Genomic DNA, 24,438 nt, shown 5'->3' with positions numbered 1-24,438 from the left:
GTAGGTGATAATGTATTAAAAGCTGACCCTTTCTCAGAATGACAGTGGAACAAGTCTAGAAGGTTTCTAAGAACACAATCTGGAAAATAACTCAAAGCTGCTTTCTTGTAGACAAAAGCAGAATAGGAACCTTTTTCTTGCTTAACTCAATTTTTTTTTTGCCTATCTTTTATTACAGTAGGCAGAGATTTTTCCCTCTCTCCTGGCAGGGAAAGAAAGTACATTGATATATTTTGGCAATGTCAACTATCAGCATATGGTCTTCCTCTGTTAGCAGGGAAGAAACTAAACTCAGGCATCTGGATTGGCATAGAAGACCCAAAAGGACCAGAGTTTGGGAAAGAAAGTGTTCTGCCAACAAACAAGCAAGTGTTTAATGGTAAACTGCTTAAGTGAGTCAGAAAAACCTTCTTGAAAGCAGTCTTTAAAAGGACCTGGAAATATTTCAGTACACACTGCAAGAGCAGGCTAAAGAGACCAGAAGGTTCACCTCAGTGAGAGATGAACCTTTGATTTGTTTCATTAGCCAGACAATAACTTAGGTTTCTGTGAGAACCACTGAAAAAGCACCAGTTTCAGCTATAATGTGGAGCTGCAAGGAAACAATGGCTGCAAGTAAGACAGTCCATAATTACAGCTGTGCTTCTGCAATATAGAAGGCTTGCCCACTCCAATTCTTTATCATGTTAAATGTTAGTTATTATTTTGTCTAAAACTTAAGACATCTAGATACAGTCTGCTTATTAAGCTGTACAAGTCTGATCAATTTCAATTAAATAATTAGTCATTTGACAAACAATGGAAAGACACAATGGAAAACCTTAAGACTAAAGGTGAAATTAAGTATCAATCTTCCTTTCCCCTTTCCCCCTAACGTGGTCATTTTCTAGGTTTGCCCTGATACAGGTCAGAATTATGATGACACATCCCCTTCCACTCCCCGAGGAAGCAGAGTTTGAATCTCATGCTTTAAATATACTTACCCGTTTGAAGCTTAAATGTTACTGTCATTAAAAATGAACAGCTACTTGCGTAGGATACTACAGAAGTTTAGACTTTATAAAACAACATTACCTTTCGTTTTTCATCATCAGGGTATGTCCAGTAAGATACACAGTTTCCAGACAGCACACACCAGCGCCTATGCCATGCTCCAAATCCACTAACATCTTCAAACATAGTCTTAAAATAAAATTAAAAAAAAAGAAAAAAAGGATAACAATAAACCTTGAGCTTGGTCTGTACTCAACTATTTTCCTATCAGAATGGTTCTGCAAGTACAATCCTTCATAGGAGTAAACATAAAAGAAGGAAACTATACATACTGTGAGAGACTTCCATTAGTGCAGTATATTTATTTTCCAGATAGCATAGAAAATAGGCTTATGCCATCATTCTCAAGTTTGCAGCCTTTTACGCAAAATGCACCTATCACTGCTATTTCAAATTACCAGATTTTCATGTTGACAGAGGTAAGCACTCCCATTATTTTAAGATAAACGGAGGGTTACTTGCAGAAGATACAGGATGAATAGTTCACAAAACACATTAGTATAACATAATTTATTATGATTAGGTATTTATGTCATCTTTGACTTATAATTCAGGATTACAAAATGTCTGGCTTTTCTACAGGCCACACTCAGGAGTCCAGTCTGTTTAAATAAATTGGAAATTGATTTTTAAACATTTGTGTTGGCCGTTATTTTACTGGATGAAGGATTATGCCAATTTCAAGCCCCATCTCCTTAGCAGTGGAATGGAAAGCTTAGCAGCATCTCACTTCTATTCCAAATCCTTCTTGGACCTGTACAGAACTTTTTTTTCCAATCAATTTTTGTGTTGTGTTTTTCACTCTTCACAATTCAGATTAAAAATTTCAATGGTGCAGGGAGCTTCCACACCCTTATTCTGAAAAATGTAATATGTATGTACAACATTGTTCAGGTTTTACATATTGTATAGTAGAAGTAAACAAGCACTTTCTTAAATTAGTACACAAAAACACAGGATAGCAAATACCATACACGTGTGAAATGTTTGCATCTAATGAAATCTGTTCAACTTCAATTAAGTAAAGGGAAAGGAGACAAAGAATTGCTTGAAAAGAGTCTAAAAAAATTCTGATTTCTGAAAACACCAAAATAACAGCAAACGTTGTTTTACTGAAGTATTTTCCCAGCACATTTGCTGCCATCTGCTGGACAATCTCAACAGCTCCATCTATTAGGCCCAAGTAGCAGCTGCATCTATTACACCCAAGAGAACTGCTTAAGACATTTCTCAAAAAAATACTATTGCTTCCTTTAAGTCAAAGTCTGTGAACACAGTGGGGGGCAGGGAATCTTTTGCTATGGAGAATTTATTTTCACTAGACAAAAAAATAATCCAAGAAGTCCTGTAAAATTTTCTGCCAGAAAAATTAGAATCTCATGTCATATCACAGGTTACAGCAAGAGAAGGTTAACTGAAGTTCAGAATAACAAATGAACAGTGTTTAAAATAAAAAGATATACTCATTCCTAATCGGTAGCTTTAATTTAGGCACATTTAGAAAATAAACTAGGAAAGTTCTGAGGTCTGGTTCAGAGAGGGAAAAAAAGAAAAAGCAAAAGCCAGTTTTAAGCTTCACAACCACTACAAATACATGTGTGAAGTTAGAAAAGTGACTGCATTTGATAGGACCTGTAATTTCCAAGAAAGGAATCTGAAGTGAATACCTTACCAAGAACCCTTTCTCCTCCACAGACGAATCCACTTGGCATTTTAACTTCAGATATATATGACCTTCCAAAGGAGACAAAACAGGAACCTGTAAAAAGCGAAACAATTAGTCATTTAATATTGACACCTTTCAACTCTACCAGTTCAAGCAAGCCACCTGCACCAGGATGTTAGCACTGTTTTGTTCTTAGGATCTTCAGCCAGAAAGCAGCAGTCAGTCTCAAGCAAGACAGTCATAATCGCTTTTTGCTTCAAGTTCATTTAGAAGCTTTTCAAGACTTCTTTGCTTATTAGTTTGCTCAGGATGTATGCACAGACATGCTTCTATCTAGAAAAACAGACACTCCAAGCACAGTTAAAAACAACACAAGGCACCAGTCCACATCCTGCAAAGCTTCTGCCTCAGTTTGACATTAAGCTGTTTGGAAAATATTAAAGTGGGCTTAGACAGGATTGGTACTTGTCTGCCTTAAGAATTTTTGGCAGATACTGATGTAGTAGTGCCTACTCAGATAAATATTTGCATAAAAAAACCTAGAAGGGGAAAAAGTAATGAAAGAAGTTCTTCCCAACTGGCACTCAAGGTGTTGAAGACCCATGTTAAGTCATTACTAACAGAAGAGGTTCCAAGCCTTATCTTCTACCACTGAAAAAAAAAGCAGCTTAACTACTGCACCAGAGAGTGGTTAAATAGTTATTCAAGAGTTCTAAGGAAGAGCATGTGACACAGACTACCTTTGGACTTCCCCCAATCCCTCCACACAAAGCACCCTATTACATTGAGTGCTCCCGCCACTACTGTCAGGAAATCACATCCCTTTTTTTTTCCACAGGGAAGTTGAAACAAATTGCTAATTCAACAAGCAAATTATGACCTGCAGGGCATTCGGCATACCATATTTTGTTGCTAATCTGAAAAAGCAATACTGTAAGAATCTTGCAAAAAAAGGAAATCAGAAACAGTGGTGTTTTGTCTTACTAGAAAAAAAAGAAAGGTTGATGGTGCAGTTCAAATACAAAGTAAGAACCGTCTGCCAGGGAATAGGCATGTGTACACAATAATGAAGTGGCTTTTAGACATGGAATCGGTGTCAGTTAAGAGGAATTGAATTTTGCTAGGAGTTAAGATAAACATGAGTAACTGTCAGCAGTTAAAAGCATACATCTGTAGGCCTCAGTGAACCCTGCAGAACACCAAATAGATGCTATGGATAGCAATTTATTGCCTTTGAATTGTAGGCATACTGCAGCTTCCTCCCAGACACACGATACACATGTGCACAAGGTGGTGATCATTTTTACATGTTGGATCTACTCAAGCAGACAGCATGCGTGGCTTAGGCCATGGGTTTTGGCCCTAAGGTATAGCACAGCAAAGTTTTGAGCACCAGGTAGGAGTCTGCATGACTATTTGAGAGGCAAAAATAGTAAAGTGTTTCCACATAATAGAAATAAGCTGCATCAGTCCTGGATTTTTAATCAGAGAACTATAACCCTACATGCTACACCAGAGAACACTGGCTTATACCAAAGTAAAATCCATTTCTAAATGAGGGCCTCAAAGTATGGCCAACTCCCTACTTAAAGTTTGCATTTTTTGCATTAGGACAGAAGAATCTAGTTTGTGGATTGTGAAGTTAACCAGTGAAGAGCTGTGTAACACAAAGCGGCTGTATAACAAATGGAACGTACCAGTTACGCAGAGCCTACAACATTACTAATTACTAAAGCAGGTTTCAAACAACCCTCCTGTACACATAATGAGAAAATATGACATTTTAGTCAACAATATGTCCCTTTCAAAGGCAAGTGGGCTGGAGGTGGTAGAAAGAAAGTAACCTGCTGAATGTCCAGCTAGATGAAAAAAAAAAAAAAAACAAACTAAAGCCCATGACTAGGCTACCTTGCACTGTGGTGTGGTCACTTATATACCAGAAGAAGCTGGCTTATTGTCAGAAGATTATCTGTAAAGATGCTCAAGGTAACTCAAGAATTTGAAAAAAAAAAAAAAAAATTGTTTCCTAGGAGACTTGTAATTACAAATAGGAGATGATAGGTACCTAAAATTATCACCTGCTTAATTTTGAGAGAAAACAAAGTTATCTAAAACACTTTATTCTGAGGGATCTGAGTTAGCTATTAACTGAATAAAACTATTTTCAAAGATTAAAGATCAATTATTTCTTTAAGCATATCAATTTACATAATTCCTAGAGCCAAAAATGTATACACCAAGCAAAATATTTTAATTGCACATTTGTGTACAAAGTGCTTCATTTTGTTATGTTTAGTACTTTCAAAACTTTAGTTCATTACGATCACTTTTTGCTTAAAAAAAATGAAGGTCTTGACAGAATATGAAACAAGATATTTAGTTCCTAAGTGATTTTAATTTTCTTCAGTGGCAACAAGTTAAACCAGTATTTAGTCCACCTGTCATTTTTCCCTCGTCCTCTATCAGCAGAGGTGTCAATTCTATGTTCTGTGGGGTTCATCAAGAAGTTGGCTCAAATTTCCTGACTAGCAATCTTTGAGACACTTCAATTTGCTTTAAAGCAAGAAAATCCCTCCTTTAGTGGTCTAGAAAGCCAAGAGACATGTTAATTAAGAAAAACAACCTAGGTGGCCTAAATAACTTCTAGCAGGGTTCTTGTCATTGTAAAAGAGTAGAATGCTGCAAGTCTTAAAGGCTTTTAACATGTTTAGTTAGTAAATCTTTGTAAATATTTTTTTTAGAAGAATTAAAAAAAAAAAAATTAAACAGCCACACAGACATAAGCAACATGCATTAGGAAGCAGTTTCCTATTTTAAGTTATAAACTAAAGGCTCATAGCAACCTTGTCCTGGAACATATAGCTCAACAGTTCTTTTTCCTCCCCTTCAAAATTTATCTAGGGAAAAAAGAAACATGCTCAATGCAATTAGTGTAAATTAATACATTTTGGTCCTTTCTACTCTGAATTTTAATGGTGTATATAAAAGAGAGGAATGAAACTTGAAAAAAAATCCAGTGGCAGCAGTTTGTTCCATATTAGAAACACATGGAGCAAGTTAAAAAGCAGCTGTTTGGTACAGCCACAGGCCAAGTCAAAACTGAAGCTCTATAGAGGTGATAATTTAACAAAAATAAAAGAAGTTCTGACAAAAAAGGGAAATTCTTATTCATAACTTTTGAAGCTTGCACCTGGAAAAAATTAACCAAGTGATGGTTTCCCTGGAATTCTATTTGAACCTTGTGTTTGTGCTACAGTCTACTAGTCCAGTCCAGTGTCCTGTTTTAAAGAGGTTCAAACCCAAATTGATGAATATAATGTAAAAGCTGATTCCCAACTCCAAGAACAAGGCGTTTCCAATAACCAAGCCATATACAAAGTAAGATTTCTATCTACATCTAGTTCTGGTTAAGCATTTATGCTGAAGAATAAAAGCTGGTACTTCTGAAGTTCACACAGTCAGTAACAGAAGTGCAATTCAACTGTTAAGTTCTGCAAACTGTTTCAGTACAGGAGTCTGCTTGTATCTGCAAAAAGTAAAACTTTTAAAAAGCAAGTTGGGATTATTGTGGTATTTTGGTTTTAATCTTATGCACAAACACAACCAATTCTTGTTATCTCATCTCTCATCAGAAGCTATAATTGCAATGCTACTGTCATCACAGTAAGACTTAATTAGCCAAGAAGAAAATCTATTCTTATGTTGATGTTTGGATAAAGCTGTAATTTGGTACTACTATAAGCAGTAGTAACTTTTGAATTAATTTAAGTTAGCTTAGTATAGCTGCTGGTATAAACACCTATTAAAATAGGTTTTTGGTATAAGATATTACAAGGTTAGAGATTATAATGAATATAAGAATGTATTTAATTTCTAATGGTATAAAGCCAATAAGTAAATTCTGTTTACACAAAAAAACTAACAGTACAGAACTCAATAACAGATCTCAAAATATTAAAATAGTTTGCTTCTATGATTTAATTAGGATATTAAAGGAAAGTCATACTCCTAACTGTATCAAAACAGCAATTTTAAATCAATTAAATGCAGAAAATTTCAAATACTTCATTAAAACAGTGTCTTATTGATAACTGCAAGACTGTAACAGTAACAAAGTTTATGAAGACCATGCAGAGATGCCAACTGCATATATCAATTTTTGTCGGTGAAAGCAGTTCAGTAACCAAATGCCTTCATTTTCTTCGCATAACCATACCTTACATTGAGCTACAGAAAAGAAAGAACATCTAGCGTATTAACATAAGTCTGTTGTATCTCAAAATTATGTTTCTGTCCTATGAAATTAAATAGGAGTAACAGCTACTATACATAGTTTTAATATATATATTAATAACATATATATAAACCCATGTGATTCATTTCTAGGGCGGTCATTTTGCCTGAGAACAGTCAATCCAGACTCATATTTGTTTTTCTAGTAGTATGCAATTAGTTTTGGATCAGTAACCAATAATTTCCATTACCTTGTCCAATGCAAATTTGGCATTCCCTACAGAAGACAGCGATAACTTGTGGGATCCAACAAGGATGAAATTAGTAGTGCGTACAGCATTAGGACCACCTGGACTGGCCATGGCTGTGGAGAAAGAAGCTAAAGTCAAGTTGTAACACAACACACAATCAGGATGCTGCAAGGCTTAAAAAGGCTTTTTTTGTACTACTGTATGCATGCCGTACTCAGTACTCCATGAGCAGCACTCTTTGCAGAGCAGCCCAGCAGCATATTTAGACAGGATCTCGATTCCTCCTGAGTAGATCTTTTTAAGTCATCTCAGGGGGGCAGAGAGCACACCAGGGCACACTGCAAAGCTCACATGCCCTGCAGTAGGAACTTGAGTTTCAAATCTCAACCTCTTCAAGTGGCACACTGCAGTCTTCTAGAATTTGTATGCCTGTATTCCTCTTTGCACTTATACCAATAGGAACAAGCACTATAGCTCAGGCACAGGAATCTGCCTAGTTGCAGCAGCACAGTAGACATTCCAGAGTTAGTTCATGAGCTCTTTATTGCTGCTATTTGTACCAAAGCTAGTTCAAGTATCTTATACCATAGTCAGACAAGGGCATAACACATTTTCATGTAGTTCAAAAAACTCAGAGATGCTGTTCTCCTCCCTCAAGAGTCAGAAATACATAAACATGTTAAACACGACACACAAGCAATACCTTCAGAATCTGTTCATATTTTCAAGTTTGCTCTGTATGACTCTGTTGACAGACTAGTTTAGAATCTTAAAATTAATTTGAGTTCACCTTTTCAGGAAAATAATGTAAGCCACAGGCATCTGATACCAGATACTAATTTTGAAGACATCTTCCATTGGACATAAAGGTAACTCAGATATAAACACAGGGCCAGTTTCTGGGCTGGCAAACTGACACAATTCTGTTTATTACTCCCAAAGTATCATCTGTAATAAGTTTTATTTATTGATATACTGCTTTACACAGCAAGTGTAGATTATTCATCTTCGCATAAGATGTTTAGATTTTACTTACCTGGAGTAAGAAGGGTGCTTTTCTAGAAAAAGAGAAAAAAATAAAAGCTTAGTGGAAAACTAATTTTTTATAATTTCTACAGAATACTAAATTAAATTAGAAACTGAAGTACTTTAAAAACAAACTGATTGAAAAGAAAGTCCAACTAAATGTGTAGTAACTGCTTGTTTCCAGCATTAGGTATTTAGAGCTGTTACCTATTTCTTGAGCTGATGGCTCTAGAGTTTGACAGAATGCTGGACAGTTTATAGAATTTCAAGTAAGGGACCCGAAGAGCCTACAATGGGCACAGCCTTATTCAGGGTGAGAATATGGTCTTTCAAAGTGCTCATAAGCAGATCTTGTTACAATATTACATTCATACTTACAGAGGTAATAGATGTTAATAATCTCTTTGGAGTAATAACCTAAAAAAGAATATAAGAAGATAAATGCATTTGCCACTGAATTTGTCCATCACATTAGCCTGAATGTTAGACAGTGAAACTACTGAAGACTTATGTAAATAAATTTTGAATAGATACTAGTTGTAATGAGTAAGTCTTGCTTTTTGACTAGATGTAATGTATTTCAATGGAAGGAATGCTAAACATCAAAGAAATATTAACTGCAGAAAAGTTTGTGTATGCGTTAGCTGGGAATGGACAGCAGGTGTTTCAAAAAAACCCTCAATCTTAGTAGACCTTTTCATGTAACAGAGCTTCAATTTGCTTGTTAAAGATGAGCTAAGAAAACAAGTACTGGGAGGTTCTATGTGCTACTGTAGTAACTTATCTATATTTTCAGGTGAAAATCTCAAAGTTTAAGTGAGAGTGTATATGAAACATGAACTAGAATTATGTACTTATTCTTGAAGCTGAAAGACAAGTGCAAGAAGCTTGTCAAAAATGAGATACAGGATGCCATCAGCAAACTTATAAACCCACATCAGCAACTTACAGTGCCACAAAAACATTGAATTTTAAGTAAAGATTCCTCTAAACTACAGCACAGGAGAGAAGGAAACCCTATACTGCAAACTGGTTTTATTGGGGGGTAGATGGAAGCATGCTTTCAGTATGCCAAATGAAAGTAAAGACAGAAAAAAGTTCCTATTTTTGTTTGCAGAAACAGGATTTAAGTACTCAGTCCAACTGTTTTGAAATACACTCGTGTCTTGCATTCATTAAGTAAAAGATATCTTGACAAGGAAGAAATCTGACCTAAAATCATTAATACACCTCATGTCCAGCTTTTGGAATGACAACCAAAAAAAAAAAAACCACTGCCACAGAAAACCCACCTCCAGAAAGCCACTGGCTTGTCTGGGGTCACAAAGCCTTAATAAAACACAGACACTTGAAATTTGCTCCCTATCCAAGCCGAAACATTGATGTCCAAGGAGTTGTTAAAACAATATTTGCTTTAAAAATAATCTAGTGATTTTACTTAACACTGAGAAGAGAAGCGTCACAGCTGATCAACAGAACCTTTAAGACCTATCAAACCGCAGGGTAGGGCATATTGACTGGTGCAGTTAAAATAAAGTGAATAAGGGCACTAAATCACTATCAGAGTCACCACACCTAATACATAAAAGTTTGCAAAGTATAGCATTTTGCAGAACCTGTAAGACTTCTTCTCCTTCCCCTCCAATGTGTTTCAGACTCAACCAAGTGCTGCGGGTCCAGTCTATAGCTAATAGCTCCAAGACTCCATAACCCATCTGTTACTGCAGATGTTCCAAAAAACAGCAAGAACAAAAGCAACCAAAAGATATTCTAAGACTATTAGTCAGTTCTCTCTGAACTCCCAGTCTTCTGTTGAAATACAACATACTGATTTTCATGTTTTGTTTACCTTAGATTTATTTGCCTTTTTCCTTTTATCAGAGCTTGTAACTTCTTTTCTCTGCACCTGTAAGGCAAGAATGTATTAAGAAAGTACAACACATCATTCTCCCTTACACATCCTCTTGCCAGGAACTGATACATACCAAGCTGTAAACTTCTAGATTTATTTCAAACTCATTTGACACATCATGCCTGAAAGGGAGGAAGGGAAAAAATAAGTTAAATGCAGACTGAAGCAGAAAGGTTTTAGTTTTTTAGTTACTCTTAATAAAGTTACTCTTTACTTCTTCCCTCCTTCCACTGCTTAAAAATGTCCCAAGAGCAGCTAGGTTCTACACAAGAGAAGCTTAACCATAGTGCTAACTAAGAGCTAATCTCTTACTAGTAAGTCACAGTGTTGTTCCTGCAGGCCAATTGGGCTGTTTGAAATCCTTTCACTTCTACAGTGGTACTCTTCAGTGCAAGCAGCATTGCTGGTTTTAAGACTTGAGCATATTTTTATTTCAAGATACTTTCTATAATGCAAAGAACAAAAGGGGAGGGAGGACAAGGGGCAGATGGAATACATCTACCATTTCTCAGATTGCACCCTGCATTCCACTGCTGGCAGACATTTCTAAAAACAGAGAATAGGTTTTTTTGAGTAAATAGCTTTAAGTGAAAATTCCAGTTGGATTGAACTTTAAAAAGGGAGTTTCCCTATATATTTTGGAAGACTTTTGCTAACAAACAGCCATGTTGAACTCACAACACCTTTTTGGCTAACATATGAGAGTTGAAGTTTTAGTTTTACGAGTACTACTTTTTCCAGATACCAAATCCAAATAGCTATATAATATGTTAGTTGCTGAAAAGAGAAACACACATCATCTCAGGCAGAGCAATCTACCTGTCATTGCAAGTGTTCCAGGAGAGAACAAAAGTAGAAAAAGCAAGAGATAAATTAGCTGATGGATGATAGAGTAAGTCTAGATTGCTCTTTTCTCAAAAGAGCATTCGAGCTATTTCTTGAAGCAGGAAATACCCATACCACAAGATCTTACTATATTTGTTTGTAGAATATGACATCCTTAGATGAATGAATATTATAAATGTTTTTATGCATGCTCCACCAGAGTTGAAACTGATTCTGAAACAGTTTCTTTATACTTACATAGTAAATGTCGTAGTAAAAGTAAGAGCATCTCCATTCAGGGAGCTGGCAGTACTTGCTAATGGGGTTGCAACCATGTTTTCTGCTCCAGATCGCAGTATTATTACATAGTAGTAGTTTGCTGCGTCTGCAAATACATATCAGATGGTTTTATTAGCCCGATGTGTCCAACTACCTAAAAACCCTCAAGTACTGCATTGTCATTAAAACACATCTCTGTTTCACTCCACTTAAACACTTGATTACAGTCAAGGTTTGCTTATAAGCTTACTCTTAAAACAAGTTTTTTTCCCTACTATGTCCACTAGTAAGACAGTCTCCACAGGATTCACAACTGCATTACTGTCTGTGGCAACTCAGGCCAGACCGACACTACCCAGTGTACAAGAAGGGAGAGGAAGAACTTTCAGTCAGATTCAGCAGATGATCTTAGTTCCTTACACACTGTTGTTATTCTCTAGGCCTGCCAGCTTAACTATGCATCAGCTTTTGCTACTGCCAGTTCTCATGCTTCTTTCAGTCCTACGAAGGAACCCGTTATCCAGGAAACTCATTTCCCTAACTTTTCACATGAGGGGAAAAAAAATAAGACCACAAGCACACATCTCAAGAGCATCAGGAGATAATTTGGAGTTTGTGCAGCAAATCACTGAACAGTAAAACAAAAGAATGGCATATCATCATACCACATTAAAAAAAAAAAAAAAAAAAAAACACGACAAAAAAACCCCACACCCAAACCAGATTGAGTGATCTCTTGTATATGACAAGTCACAGCTGTCAGAACAACTGAAGACTGCAATAAGCATTGATTTGTACTCTTTATATTTGATGTTCTCTTCAGAGATGAAATAAAGCTTCCAGTGCAAAATGTATAGCAAATGCTGCATTTCCAGAATAAAGTTTTGACACCAAATAGTTCATAGTTGTTCGTTTAGACAATTTGGGTTTGGGAATTACTGATAGAGACTAAACATATTTTTGTAACCATTAGGGAGGCTTTCCTATAACACAGGTGAATTATCTCATGCAACAAGAACTGTAACGTGTCAGGAGTGGGGTGGTGGTAAATTAGGTCAGATATTTACATTTATATTCTTGTCTGTGGTTTAATTTGAAGATATAAAGAAACACACTTTACATTCCATAGGACAGTTAAACAAGAAAGTCTACATATGAATTCATTAGTAGAAGTTTTACAACCAATATTAACAAGACTTTGTCCAATTACTTTTGTCCTCAAGTTTTAGTGAGGCAAGAAGCAGGAACCTGTTCAGCTACAATCATATTCTGTGGCATTAGATAAAATAGCACTGGCTATTGTGGGCTTGCAGATTCTTTAAAACAACCACATGACAGAAGCTTACTATGCTCCAGGATAAGTCTCTAGAGCTACAGAGATATTGCCAGATCTTCTTCTGGAACAAATCCACATTTTAACACTTTAATGTCTTGAATATGACAAGATAATGGAAGGCTAGTCTTTGTAAATTAAGTATTTTGGGCTGTTAACAGGAGGACTGAAAAAAAGAAGCTTAATGAGGCATTTCATGACACCAGAGGTAAGAATTTATGTAATGATATTTAGTACTAGGCTTGCATACATCAAAAAAAATCCAAGGCAGAAAGAGAACACAACCTGAGATACAAAATTCTACTTCTTCCCCAACAGGTTAGAGGACCAAAGATCTTCAAGGCTGGCTGGGAAAGTCTCAATAAGTTTCTTGAACCTCATAAGCTAGAAAAGGTTGCAAGTAAAACCACGGAAAATATTGAAAAGCTTAGCCAAAGAGCAGATCAATTAAATGTTATGGCTAAATTTTCATTGCCCCCACAGTTCTGAGAAACCAATGCAGAAGACAAAAAATAAGGAGAATAAACCAGAAATATATGTAGGGAAGATGGGGGAAGGAAGGGGTAGAGCTTTCCAATTGCTAGTTTTACCTGGTCTTTGAACTGTACCACATACGAAGTCTGCTTTTAGAGGTAGACGCATTTCTGAAATGGAAACAGATCCCCTGGATGGAGCAAATTCAGTGGGTGTAGAAGCAGCTTTGTTTCTTTTACTATGAGGTCCCTCACTCTTCAGTTTATTCAGTTCTTCCAATAAAGCAGTTCTCTTCTCAGCTGCGTAGAGAAGTTATAGTTGTAACAGAAGAAAAAGTAGCACTGAACAATTTTTTTTTTTTTGGCCATAAGTATGTAAAATGCAACAGAAATCTTAATCATCTTCCAGAATAGCAAGAATATTAGGGACAAGATAGATACCAAAAATGTCCTCTTGCCTATAGAAGCAGCTGACACTGAACAGGTATTATCCTCACCCTGTTTTCCAGGTAGCAAACTATAAGTAAGCAGTTACAAGGTAGCAAAACAAATGCATTGCCAAATGTTCTTCCCAAAGTGTTTATGACAAAGAATTGAACTTGAGTCTAAAAACCTACTTGCAAGGAGAAGTAGTCTCTCAGCTTCTGCTTCTTCTTGTGACCCTTTCCCATGTTCCTCATCAAAACAGCAGTTCAGAGCTTGACTGGCCTGATAAATCACTGTCTGCTGCATGTTGATCTCATTATTCAGCTCCTAGAGTAAACAATAGTAACAATAATTGGCAAGAAGAGATATTTAGTGTTATATTCAATCAAGCAAATGTCTTGATAGTAGCATTTTTGGGGCTACGCGTCAGAAAAATCAGACTTTTTTTCTGATAGTCAGAGGCAACTACAAAAATGTTGCCGTTTACGGTTACTTCTGCAAAAGAATATTGTAGCACAATTTTTTTTTACCTCAGAGGTAATTTAAATATGGTGGGGAGTGATTGACTTCAATGTTTGTATGCTTTTTATCCAGTCATCTTCTCTTCACAAGGGGAAGCAGCAGTTAACCAGAAGTTCAGCAATGTACGTGAACAAGGCACCAGTAAATCAGAACACTGGCTACTGAAAGTACGTAGTTATGTATCCTGCCTAATTCAAAGGCAGTAATAAGATATAGATTCCCCACCCTTCTCAAAACAATGGCTTGTTCTCTCCACTTACTCTATAGCATGATTCCAAGAGATGCATTAGCTGTTCAAATCATGCAATATCATTCCCTACAGTTAGACATCTAATGCTAAACAACCTAATTTTGCAGTTTTAAGCAGTATGTTAATGTCCTGGACAGTCACAGGGGAAATTAAGCGAGGAAATCATAAAATTAAAAAATAATTTTAAGCACATTAGATACCTGCATTTTCTTTTTGATATTGACTTGATCAGATAGGCCATTCTTTTTCATTTCCAGTTTGGAAGCAACATCTTCTTTACGAACAATGACTTGCTTTATTGAAGGACGATCGGTTTCTTTAAATCTTTGAGATCTATATGCATCAATGCTTTCAAAAGAGAAAACCCCATTAAATGTTTCACAGGTGTGCCAAGCTTTTTTTAAGATACATACATATGTATAAGGTATTGATGTTTTCCAACTTGCCTAAATGGCTTTTTCAAAAAGCTTTCTATCAGCTCATTTTAATTTTAGTCAACATAAAGACTACACAGAGACAATTTCTGATAAAGATCAAGATCTTGGGGAAAAAAGCTTTGTAGTTTAAGCAGTATGCTTCATGCGAAGAGTTAAAAGAAGTCAGTGTCTTAATTTGCACACTTACAGAATCAGGTGTGGGTTTTGTGTTTATTACCTATAGGGAAGGTTGCGATCTTCTGACATAGAGCCAATACTGTCTACAGATTCTGCCCTGGGGACTTTAGTCCTTTGGAACTTTTCAGACTTCAGACTTACATCACTGATGCTGCTACCTTCACCAGTTGACTTACAAGGAGAAACAAAGGCCTGGGGAGAAGAAAAGGTTCTATTACAGGTATCTGCCCCCATTAATCATTATCTGTTTTCTCTCACCTTTACTTATTTTGCATATAAACAGTAAATTTGGGGGCTGCTTAATACTAATTAAGAGACATTTCACAATTATTTCCTAGGCCATGGAGCAAGCTAATTGTTTATTTATTCTAAAGACACCAACAGATCATTGAACTCGGGGAGATTTCACCCATAGTTTCCAAACTGGTACATTTACGTAATCACTTCTTTCCAGATTTTCTTCCGTAACGACTTCACTGAATGCATGTATATCACTGGAAGTCCAGCACAAGTAATGGATGTATATACTCAAGCTTGATTTAGCAGAAGTTAAACCACTTGTTTAGCAGAGCATCCAATCTGCTATGCTATTTTCAGAGAAAAATAACTTTACCTCATGTTTTCATTAGCAAAATGTCATTTGTAACTGTTCAGGTATGACAATAGAGCCAAATATCACTGTTCACAAGAGAAGCATACATCTGTGTGCTAAACAAGCCCTTCCCCACCTCTTAAGAACTCTCACCTCTGGACCAACAGATTCCACTAGAGGAGTTAACAGAGACATTGATGAAATATTCAGTGAATCTTCCTGCTCGTCCTCATCACTTTCACCTTCCAGGCTTATGCTCATTTCTTTCTTCAGCTTTTCTATGTCTGGACCATCCTCTTGAAGAACTTCAAAAATTTCATTTATCACTTTTGAGCTATTCATCTCATCATCCACACTCATTTTGATTTCATATACTTCCTCTGGAGGGGTATATTTTAAAAATATTAGTAGCATCAAGACTAAAGTTCATTCTTATTAAATGAACATAAATATGATAACAGGTAAGCCAACTATTTTTGCTTTTCAAGTGATCTTGATTAAAAAGCACTTATAGTCAGGCATATAGAACCCTAAAGCGTACTTCCATCCTTATTTTAATATACTATTATCACATATACTGCATAACTGATACAGAGAGAGAATAAAAAGATAAACTTGTTAGACAAACTTCAACATTTTAGTTCCAACAGGTCTGAAACTTAACTGCAAGCCCCATAGTAGAGAAGTCATTTCTGTCCTTTCTCAATAAGCTTTTAATATTCCTTGAAGACTTCAATGTCAAAAGAGTTATGACAAAAGACATTTCCTGATTTGTTTTATATAAACTTCACAACAAAACACACGAGTGTCAGCAGTTGTATGATGAATTCATTATTCAGACTTGAAGGATATTAACACTCCACTGGACAAGAGGCAACAGATAGCTAAGTACATTAATATACATCTAGTCAATACAAACCTTTTGGTTTCTCAGCAAGCTGTTCAAGTTTTGAGACAGACATCGCTTTTAGAGGGCTCTTCAACTCAGTGATCTTCAGAGGACTGGGTTTATCAGTCTCTTCACATTTAGAAGCCTCTAGGTAGTTTATAAAAATAGAAGTCACTGAAGATGGTTTAGCCTTTGAATTTTTTTTTTTTTGTTATTGAATTGTGGAAGTTTGATAATATAACTGACAACTTACAAAAAGCCCACTAGATTAAGTATTTCAGTTAGCTTGCTGTCAAAAAAAAAAAAAAGGCATTACAATACATACCCTCCACAACCTGTATGCTATACTTCAATCTTATAATCAAGAAAACTGATAGCACAAAAATCCCATGCTGAAACCATAGTAAAGTACAGTCACTCAAGAGCAAAAAGGGAAAATTAAAACAAAACCACCAAAAACCCACAACCACCCACCACATAAAAACCAGCATGGCATCATCCTGTTTTTCTGGAAGCACATTCGATAACCTGGTTTGCCCATAATGTCTATAGGAAGCATTAAGTTTACTCTTTTTTTCACAAAGAACTGGAGGCTCTTCCGCTCAGTAAGCACCAGAAAGGGTGTCACAAAGGCCTCTTAATTCTTTCCATATCCCCTACTATAAGAATGAATATCATAAGGGGACAGTGACAAGGGAAGAGTTCCCTCCCATTAGATTATTGTGGAAATTTGGATACTCAAGTACAGTATAGATTAAATCGATAACTGACGGTTCTCATTCACTCTGCCTACACTTAACATATATGGAAGTATGAAGCCTAGATAAACACACTGAGAAACGAAAAGGCAGTCTGTCCTTGCCAATATTACATGTGGTATAGGAGTACATAGTATTATTATCTTATGAGAAGATTTAGACAAATCAGTAACCAAATAAGAGGTCCAGTTCTACAGGTCAGCGCTACCAGCCTCTAACTGCTCATGAACAAGAGCAGTGCTTCAGGCCAGCATTAGCCATAGGCAAACAGCGACAGTTCTTACCTGAAGACTCCACGCTGGGAGACTTTGCTGGCCTGTCACTTGCTGTTGTGTCTTCTGCTGATCCAAAAGCAGTGGCATCTGAACTAGAAGGATGGTTTGGACTAGCCCGAGATTTGCTTTCCTGCAAACATAAAAATATTGAACATTACCTCCTGAATGTACTAAGTGACTAAAAGAAGCTGCTAGAAACACATACATTTTAACACCTGCTAGGAAAAAGAGATTGTCTATCCAATATCAAGAAAGATCCTATTTATTTAAGAAAATTTAGTATTTAGTACTTCAGCTAAATGAGTGTGGGATAAGCTTTCCCTTGCTTTTAAAGTTACAGAATAAAAAAAAAAACACTTATCAAAAAAAAGAAATAAATCTACTGGCTTAAAGTAGTATCACTGGGCTCCTTAACTGATTCTGTAGGAAAAAAAAAAAATCTAATAATTTGTTAATAATCATACAAACCAGTCGACAAGCAGTCTTGCAGAGCCTGGGCATTCACAAAGCATAGGTTTTTATCTTTTATTTATATTTGCATATCTATCCCTGTGTTCAGAACATGGTAAAACAATTCACAGACTATCATATTTTGATACATGAAGGTAACGCATTACCATTTTAGCTTCTGGAAGTTTTCTCTTTGAACTTTCACTTTTCTCCGCACTCCACAGATTGCCCCTATCAAATCGGCCACGAAGGCATGCAAGTTCTCGTTCACGCTCCTAAGCAAATAAAAGGGAAAGCAGGGAAAGCTGACAGCTTTAAGATGTCAAAACATTTCAGATTCCTCAGGTAGGTGCAGAACAGTAAAAATCTTCCCTAAACTTATAAGCAAGCTATGAATGTAGCAAGTCATACCTGCTTAAGCTGAAGTGCTAAACTGGCAGTAGAGGAATTTTCATTTTGTTTGAGAAGCCTTTCCTGAATTGTCCTTGTATTTGGGGTAACAATGGGTGTTCTGCACCCTGGAGTATTTGTAGCAGGACTCCGTGCACTACGCTCCTGACAGCGCTCCCCAAAGCGTTCCAGGAAGGGCTTAATTCCCGATCCCCCTAGAAGAACAATTGTTTTGTCTTGAAAGAAACTCTTAAACACAGGAAAAAAAAAAAAAAAAAAAAAAAAAAAAATCACTGCAATTTCACATCCTGCTGAAATTTCTCAATAAAGCAATTAAGCTGTCTTCTTTACAACTCTTACTTTATACAAACTAAAGCTGAAGTACAAGTCACCACAGTAACAGAACACTGAAGTTAATAAAGCAGCAAATCAGAGCAAATAGATGTGGTTCTCTTACTAAAGTCCACATGTGACCCATCAGTTATTTAAACTGGTTTGCCTTTTCAACAATTCCTCTACAACCAGCCTCACTTGGATCTTTCATGTATGTCCTGGGTTTAAGCTCAAACTACAACAATGTAAATGAGCATCCTAGTACATAAGGTGGATACATTGTTCGGCATCCACCCCACTTTATTGAGCTTGTCTTTTACTGTCAGCATATTTAGAGGCACACACTTGATCTACTGGCCATCATTTCAAAGAGTTCAAGCTGTTAGTTCAAGTTTCTGACCCAGCAAGCAGTGCATTTTAAAACCGGGGATGATGACTTGTTTCGACATCAATGCTACCACTGAAAAGAAAGACACTATGCAAAGTTAGAGCATCTGTGTGGCATTTAGCTTTGATTTCTTTTAACATAGGCAGACTCTTTACCTTATAGCGATTAGATACACATAGTATCCAACAAGTTGAAAGAAGCTTTGAATAGTCTCAGTTAACTGATGGTAGCAAGATACCTTTTTACATAGTGAAAAGTTCATTGATTTTGCTTTCAAGAGTTACTAAAACCATGTCCAAGAAAACACCTTTGCAAAATACAGAAGCTGTACAATTTATAATTATCTCAGAACTCTTCAGGACTTTACGCAAGTTAGAGCAGAAAATAGGCATTATCTGATACGTTACCATAAATTCTTAACTAATAAGTATTTGTCAACACAGGACACAGAAGCTTAATTTGAATGAATGTTTACTGAAGCTGAGAAATAGCTTACCTGGTGTTGTGGGTTTACCCTTCGGTTCAAGTTGCACATGTGTTCCTTTGACTGGCTCTTCTTTGGACTGAACTGGTTGGGGAAAAGTTGATTTTGCTGTTTGTGCACGCTTTTCAGTTTTCTGAGGGCTGCAGGGATTCTCTGTTAGCTGTGGTTGTACTTCAGGTTCTTTAGAACAGGGAACAGTGACTCTTGAGGATTGTGTTAAATTGTTTGGATCCTTACAAGGGAAAAAGGAATAACATTAAGTGGAGAGAATAAGAATGTACAGTCTCCAGAGGAAAAAGAATGAGTGCCTTCTGCATAGCATACTATAACACACCTATCATCCATCAACAATAGAAAAAGCTGCAAACAAGTATTATAAGGTTTTTGCAGATTTTTTTTTTCCCCCCCAGTATTTCAAATTGTTTCAGTATTTGATTCCAGATGCTTTTGCCAGTTACTTTATGTATTTTCCCATATTTTCCTAAACATGGTTGCACATGGCAGATATTGTCATTTCATAAATGGCATAAATTGAACAATAGGTATCTGGTACTACTAATTTCTGCATTCTGATTGAATATTCACACAGCAATATTTACAATTAAATTAATCAACTATATGAAGTTAGAGTGAAACCCAATATCTCTAAGAAGCCTCCTTCTGATGGTCAAAAGAGCAGCCATCAACTACTTTGACATCAATTTTTACAAGACTTAAGTACACACATCTTTAAGTATCAATAAAAGGTATTCTAAGCTGTTTCATGTCCCCTATTAAAAAAAAGGGCATGTGGGATTGCAGCAAGGCAAAAGTTATAAATAGACTAAGACTGATCACACCAAATCTTTAAATTCAAATTAAACAGTTATGAGTTAACATTTGTCCCCCCGATACTCAAATTTTTAATCGGCAACTAAATCAGACACTCACCGCTATCTTTGAGTTTGCTGGTTTATTAATAGAAGCCTCAACAAGCCTTTGAGAACAGGATGCAGCTTCCTGCTTTACACTGCTACTATTGATTCTAGCAGATGCTCCACTTGTAGTGGACAATTTGGATAAACAAGTAGTGCCAGGCTGTTCTTGTGCATTGTTTTGCCTTGCAGATGGATGACTTAGGTCATCTTCCCAGGAACCAATTGTAGCAGCAAGGTTAGCTAAACGGCCTCTTCTCCCAATAGGGGTATCACTTGCCAGGGCATTAGATGTTTGCTTAGGTGGGGAAACAGACAGATCTTTTAACTGGGCAGGAGGCAGAGGAACATATTCAGAGGGATCTGGAAAAAAAGAAAAATACATGTATTTTGCTGATAAAATATAATGAGATATATTTACATCTTTTGCATTTTGCTATATGTTGAGTTTATCAACAGATGTTCTTGCCATCAACAGAATCAAGCTGTTAGCTCTGCAGGCATTGAGACTAAAGTTAAAATAAAGCCCATTGCAAAGTCAACACATTTTCAACCAAGCAGCTTACTAGTTTTATGTCAGCTTTGTCATGAGCAAGGCATCCCATTAGTAGGGGGGCAAAAAAAAAAAAACAAACCAACGTATACAATATAAGCTACAGTCAACAGTTTCACTATTTTAAGCCTTCCCCAGTGCTGTCTAATAATTCTTTATAAAAATATTAGCATTCACACACACAAACTTATCTTCTGCTACCAAACAATCATCAGTGCAGACACTGAACACCATCAATACTGCTTAGTGAGTGAAACATACCCTCGCTCTCCCAGCAGCGGCGCTGTTCGGCCAGTTTCTGCATACGTGTTTTGACTGAAAGGGCTGCAGGAGTTTCTGACTCGGTGTTTGTTTTTCCTTTCTCAAGAGGCTGAACCAATGAAGCCCTCGTAGAAGTAGTTACATGCAACTCTGAAGTCATCTCAGGAGAACGATGGCTTGTGGAACTTGAAGGAACTGGCTGTACATTCTCCAAACTAGAATTTTGAGTCTCCATATTGTTAGGGCAGAGCCTCTTTGATGGTGATGGCTTTGTACCAGGTTTCTCTGTACAGGCCAAAGTATTCAAGCAAATTAGTAATCAAACAATCTAAAATATTTTCAAAGACAATACAAAACAGTAATGCAAATAAAGTTATGACTTATTAATAGCCTGATATGCCTCCCAAAAAACTGCCCTTCCCAAATTCTACCAAGCTCAAGGCACTATCTTTGGCATATACAATAATTTTTAAATATCTTACTAATTACCTAGAGCACCTGCTCCTGGGTTAAGCTAAACATTAGTCATATTCAGCCCTAGTGGTCAGGTAACTGCATCCATCCCTCTTTAGTTTAAGATAAACACTAAGGGTTTTCACTTGCGCCCTTAGGAAAAGGAGATGGGACTTGTATCAAAAGACAATCTTTATTAAACTTGATGTAAAATACCTTCTTCACCAGGAAGAGGTGCCTGGTTACCAGTTTCTAACAAAGGCTCCCTGACCCTCTTGGTCTGCATTGTGGGTCTCGCTCCCATCTTGGGCCGCTCAGCCATTTTCTTCTGCAGGTTCTCTCGCCTGGCCCGGGTTCTTTCAAGGAGTTTCTGAGTAGTGAATAAACCATGTGTTACTATACAGTGCAATATATGTGTTAACTAGCAATAGCTTAAATTAGAAATGTTTGATTTTTATATAACTTATACTAAAATCCACAATACCAGAAATTTATAGTGAAAGCTACATTAAGACAAACGCAGCTCTCAGACGTTGCTAACTGATCCACTGTAATGCAACGCGATAGAAATATTCAGAGTCCAGTTTTCTGAATGGTTATGCCCTCCTGAAAGCAGAATGAACAAAACATGCTTTCTACACTGCCAGCTAGATGTTTTTTCTACCTCCTTTGTCTCACTGTGATAAAACCCTGACCTCCATACTTTGATTTCACCATTGCAATACCCATAGCTTCTCCCATTTTCAGTAAGTACCTGTTAAATAAAAGGTAGCTCACGCTGTAGCACGTGCCAAGTTACCTTCTTGCTATCTGGCCAGTCAGTACATGTTTGCAGGTTTTCTGAAGTTCTTTGGCCTACCAGACAGATAACAGTCTGCAGCATTTTCTTTACCAAGTCAGTGGTTTGGTTTCTGTCACTCAGCCACATACTTTGGTGAATATTGTAGAAGCAGTTACATCTGAGACACCTACTATTTTATTAAGAAGAGGTGAAGCTAGCCAGCAGGTTCCAAAGTTCCAGTCATTTAATCAACTGGTGTCTCCTACTAGCTTGGCTTTCAGAGGAAACCAGGCTAATGAGGCATAAACAATGGCAAAATTTAAATAAAGCAGAGGCAGTTCTGCAGAGCCTGAAATAGTCAGAAATGTTTGAAAGTACTTTTTTTTTTTTGAATCAGCACATGACAGTCTTGAACTGTCAAGTCTTGTTAGTAAGTTTTTTGACACATTGATAAAGCATATGGTCAAGTCACCTGATTGGCACTAACCTTCTAACATAATAAACATTGAAGTGGTTGCCAAGTAGTCATAAAAAAATCATCAAATTAAGTGTGGGGCTGTTAATATTTTTAAAAGTTGTTGCTATTACATCTTGTAAATAAAAAGGTGAATTTTTGTTCCTCAAGCTTAAATTTTAAGAACAGACTGATATTATAACCAGTTGTCTTAATAAACAGGCTATTTATCACAGTATGTCAGTATACAGAAAACAGAGATACCAGTTAAGCTACCTAACAACATCCTTCATTTCCTATCTATTGGAAATTTGAGTACTATGATCATATTCCATACAAAAGAGCTGTTTTAGTAAGTGTTCCACACTAGTAGAAAGTGATTCCTTATAGCATCCAAGTTTGAAATAGGTTGTATACATTTTATTTTGTGTTTCCCCCCCCCCCCCCCGTTTTTGTTGTAGTTTTGGGGGTTTTGTTGTTGTTTTTTCAAAATACTGCATTCATAAATCTTTATCACTCAGTTTGATCATATCTAAAGGATAATTAATTAGTCCTTTGATCTCGGTTTTAAGGCACTTTGAAACAACTAATTGTGTCATTGAACTAATGGCCTTTAAAGGGAAGCATATAAACTGCACTTGTTTGTTGGCACATAAATTATTGCAAGAACAGTGCCAGGCATTATCTGTCCTGTTGCACAGCAATTAAATACACATTTCACATTTTAACTGTCTAAGGCTGTCATCTTAAACAATGTTCCATTGTAGGGCAACACAGGACAAACAGAATGTCAATCTCAACGTTTTTTTTTTGTAAAAGCAAAAATCAGCTTCTCTAACTTTCAGAGAAGAGGAGGATTTTGAGAAAACAACACAAAACAAAAAGACAGATGAAATGTCAGGAGTTCCTTAGATGTAAGTCCCATGCTAGTTGTGCCCACAAAAGTCAAGTTTCCTTATTTCAACCTCCAAAAGACAAAGCTACAAAGTGCAGGTAATACATAAATAATATCTTAAATGCTATATAAATTAACTGTTCTTCTCATGTGATGTTTAATATATCTTCCACAACAGTATTTCTACAGTTCTATTCAAATGGAGTCACATTCCTGTCTGTTTTGTTAGTTCAGTAAAATGGAGTTTCAGTTGTTGCAAACAAGATATCACTTCCCAAGAATGCACGCCTCTGCTGTTGAACTCCAGCTCCTATTGGCTTTTTGTATCTCAAGTTTTCCATGCAACTGCCATAATTCAAACTGTGCTATTACACACTATGAGTAAGCAAGCCAGTCACCAGAACTTGAGACTTGAAACTTTTCAAGTTCATCAACAGGGTATTTGTTACAAGTACATTATACAAGTGTTCTGATAAGAGCCAAAGTTTCTGAGTAGGACATACCTATTTCATTACATCTAGGAATCTGAGCACTACTGAGTCACAGCTAGACGATTACACTTTATATTGCAAAAACACGATCTAAAAATCAGAAAAGGCCTTCCCACTTTAAATGTTGATGGGCAATCTTGGTTTTAAAAATGTATGTTTTAAAGTACATATTTAGCAGCATTAGAGAAGATACTCAGACCCATATGTGATTACA

General features: G+C 36.5%; 1 protein-coding gene across 2 annotated transcripts in view; it reads right to left on the bottom strand.

The window, feature by feature from the left end:
• The window catches only part of ANLN (anillin actin binding protein), a 31,541-nt gene that overhangs the window by 4,934 nt on the left and 2,169 nt on the right, over positions 1–24,438 (bottom strand). The window contains exons 2-23 of one of the 2 annotated variants that reach the window (XM_042806411.1): positions 21,820–21,973; positions 21,151–21,435; positions 20,353–20,699; positions 19,435–19,654; positions 18,239–18,432; positions 17,995–18,102; positions 17,387–17,507; positions 16,375–16,491; positions 15,609–15,835; positions 14,904–15,055; positions 14,450–14,597; positions 13,669–13,804; positions 13,169–13,351; positions 11,225–11,351; positions 10,215–10,263; positions 10,079–10,135; positions 8,608–8,646; positions 8,240–8,261; positions 7,204–7,316; positions 5,563–5,616; positions 2,726–2,812; positions 1,075–1,182 (exon numbers count right to left, since the gene is read on the bottom strand). In XM_042806411.1, the coding sequence (XP_042662345.1) occupies positions 1,075–1,182; positions 2,726–2,812; positions 5,563–5,616; positions 7,204–7,316; positions 8,240–8,261; positions 8,608–8,646; positions 10,079–10,135; positions 10,215–10,263; positions 11,225–11,351; positions 13,169–13,351; positions 13,669–13,804; positions 14,450–14,597; positions 14,904–15,055; positions 15,609–15,835; positions 16,375–16,491; positions 17,387–17,507; positions 17,995–18,102; positions 18,239–18,432; positions 19,435–19,654; positions 20,353–20,699; positions 21,151–21,435; positions 21,820–21,973 (3,048 nt within the window). The remainder of the gene's footprint in view (positions 1–1,074; positions 1,183–2,725; positions 2,813–5,562; positions 5,617–7,203; positions 7,317–8,239; positions 8,262–8,607; positions 8,647–10,078; positions 10,136–10,214; positions 10,264–11,224; positions 11,352–13,168; positions 13,352–13,668; positions 13,805–14,449; positions 14,598–14,903; positions 15,056–15,608; positions 15,836–16,374; positions 16,492–17,386; positions 17,508–17,994; positions 18,103–18,238; positions 18,433–19,434; positions 19,655–20,352; positions 20,700–21,150; positions 21,436–21,819; positions 21,974–24,438) is intronic. The other variant, XM_042806412.1, reaches the window with a different exon arrangement.

This window comes from Tyto alba, unplaced genomic scaffold, assembly GCF_018691265.1.
Source record: "Tyto alba isolate M040663 unplaced genomic scaffold, T.alba_DEE_v4.0 Super-Scaffold_46, whole genome shotgun sequence".
In the NCBI taxonomy this organism is placed as follows: Eukaryota; Metazoa; Chordata; class Aves; order Strigiformes; family Tytonidae; genus Tyto; species Tyto alba.
The sequence above is the reverse complement of the archived record's forward strand: the minus strand, read 5'-3'. Positions and strand labels throughout refer to the sequence as shown.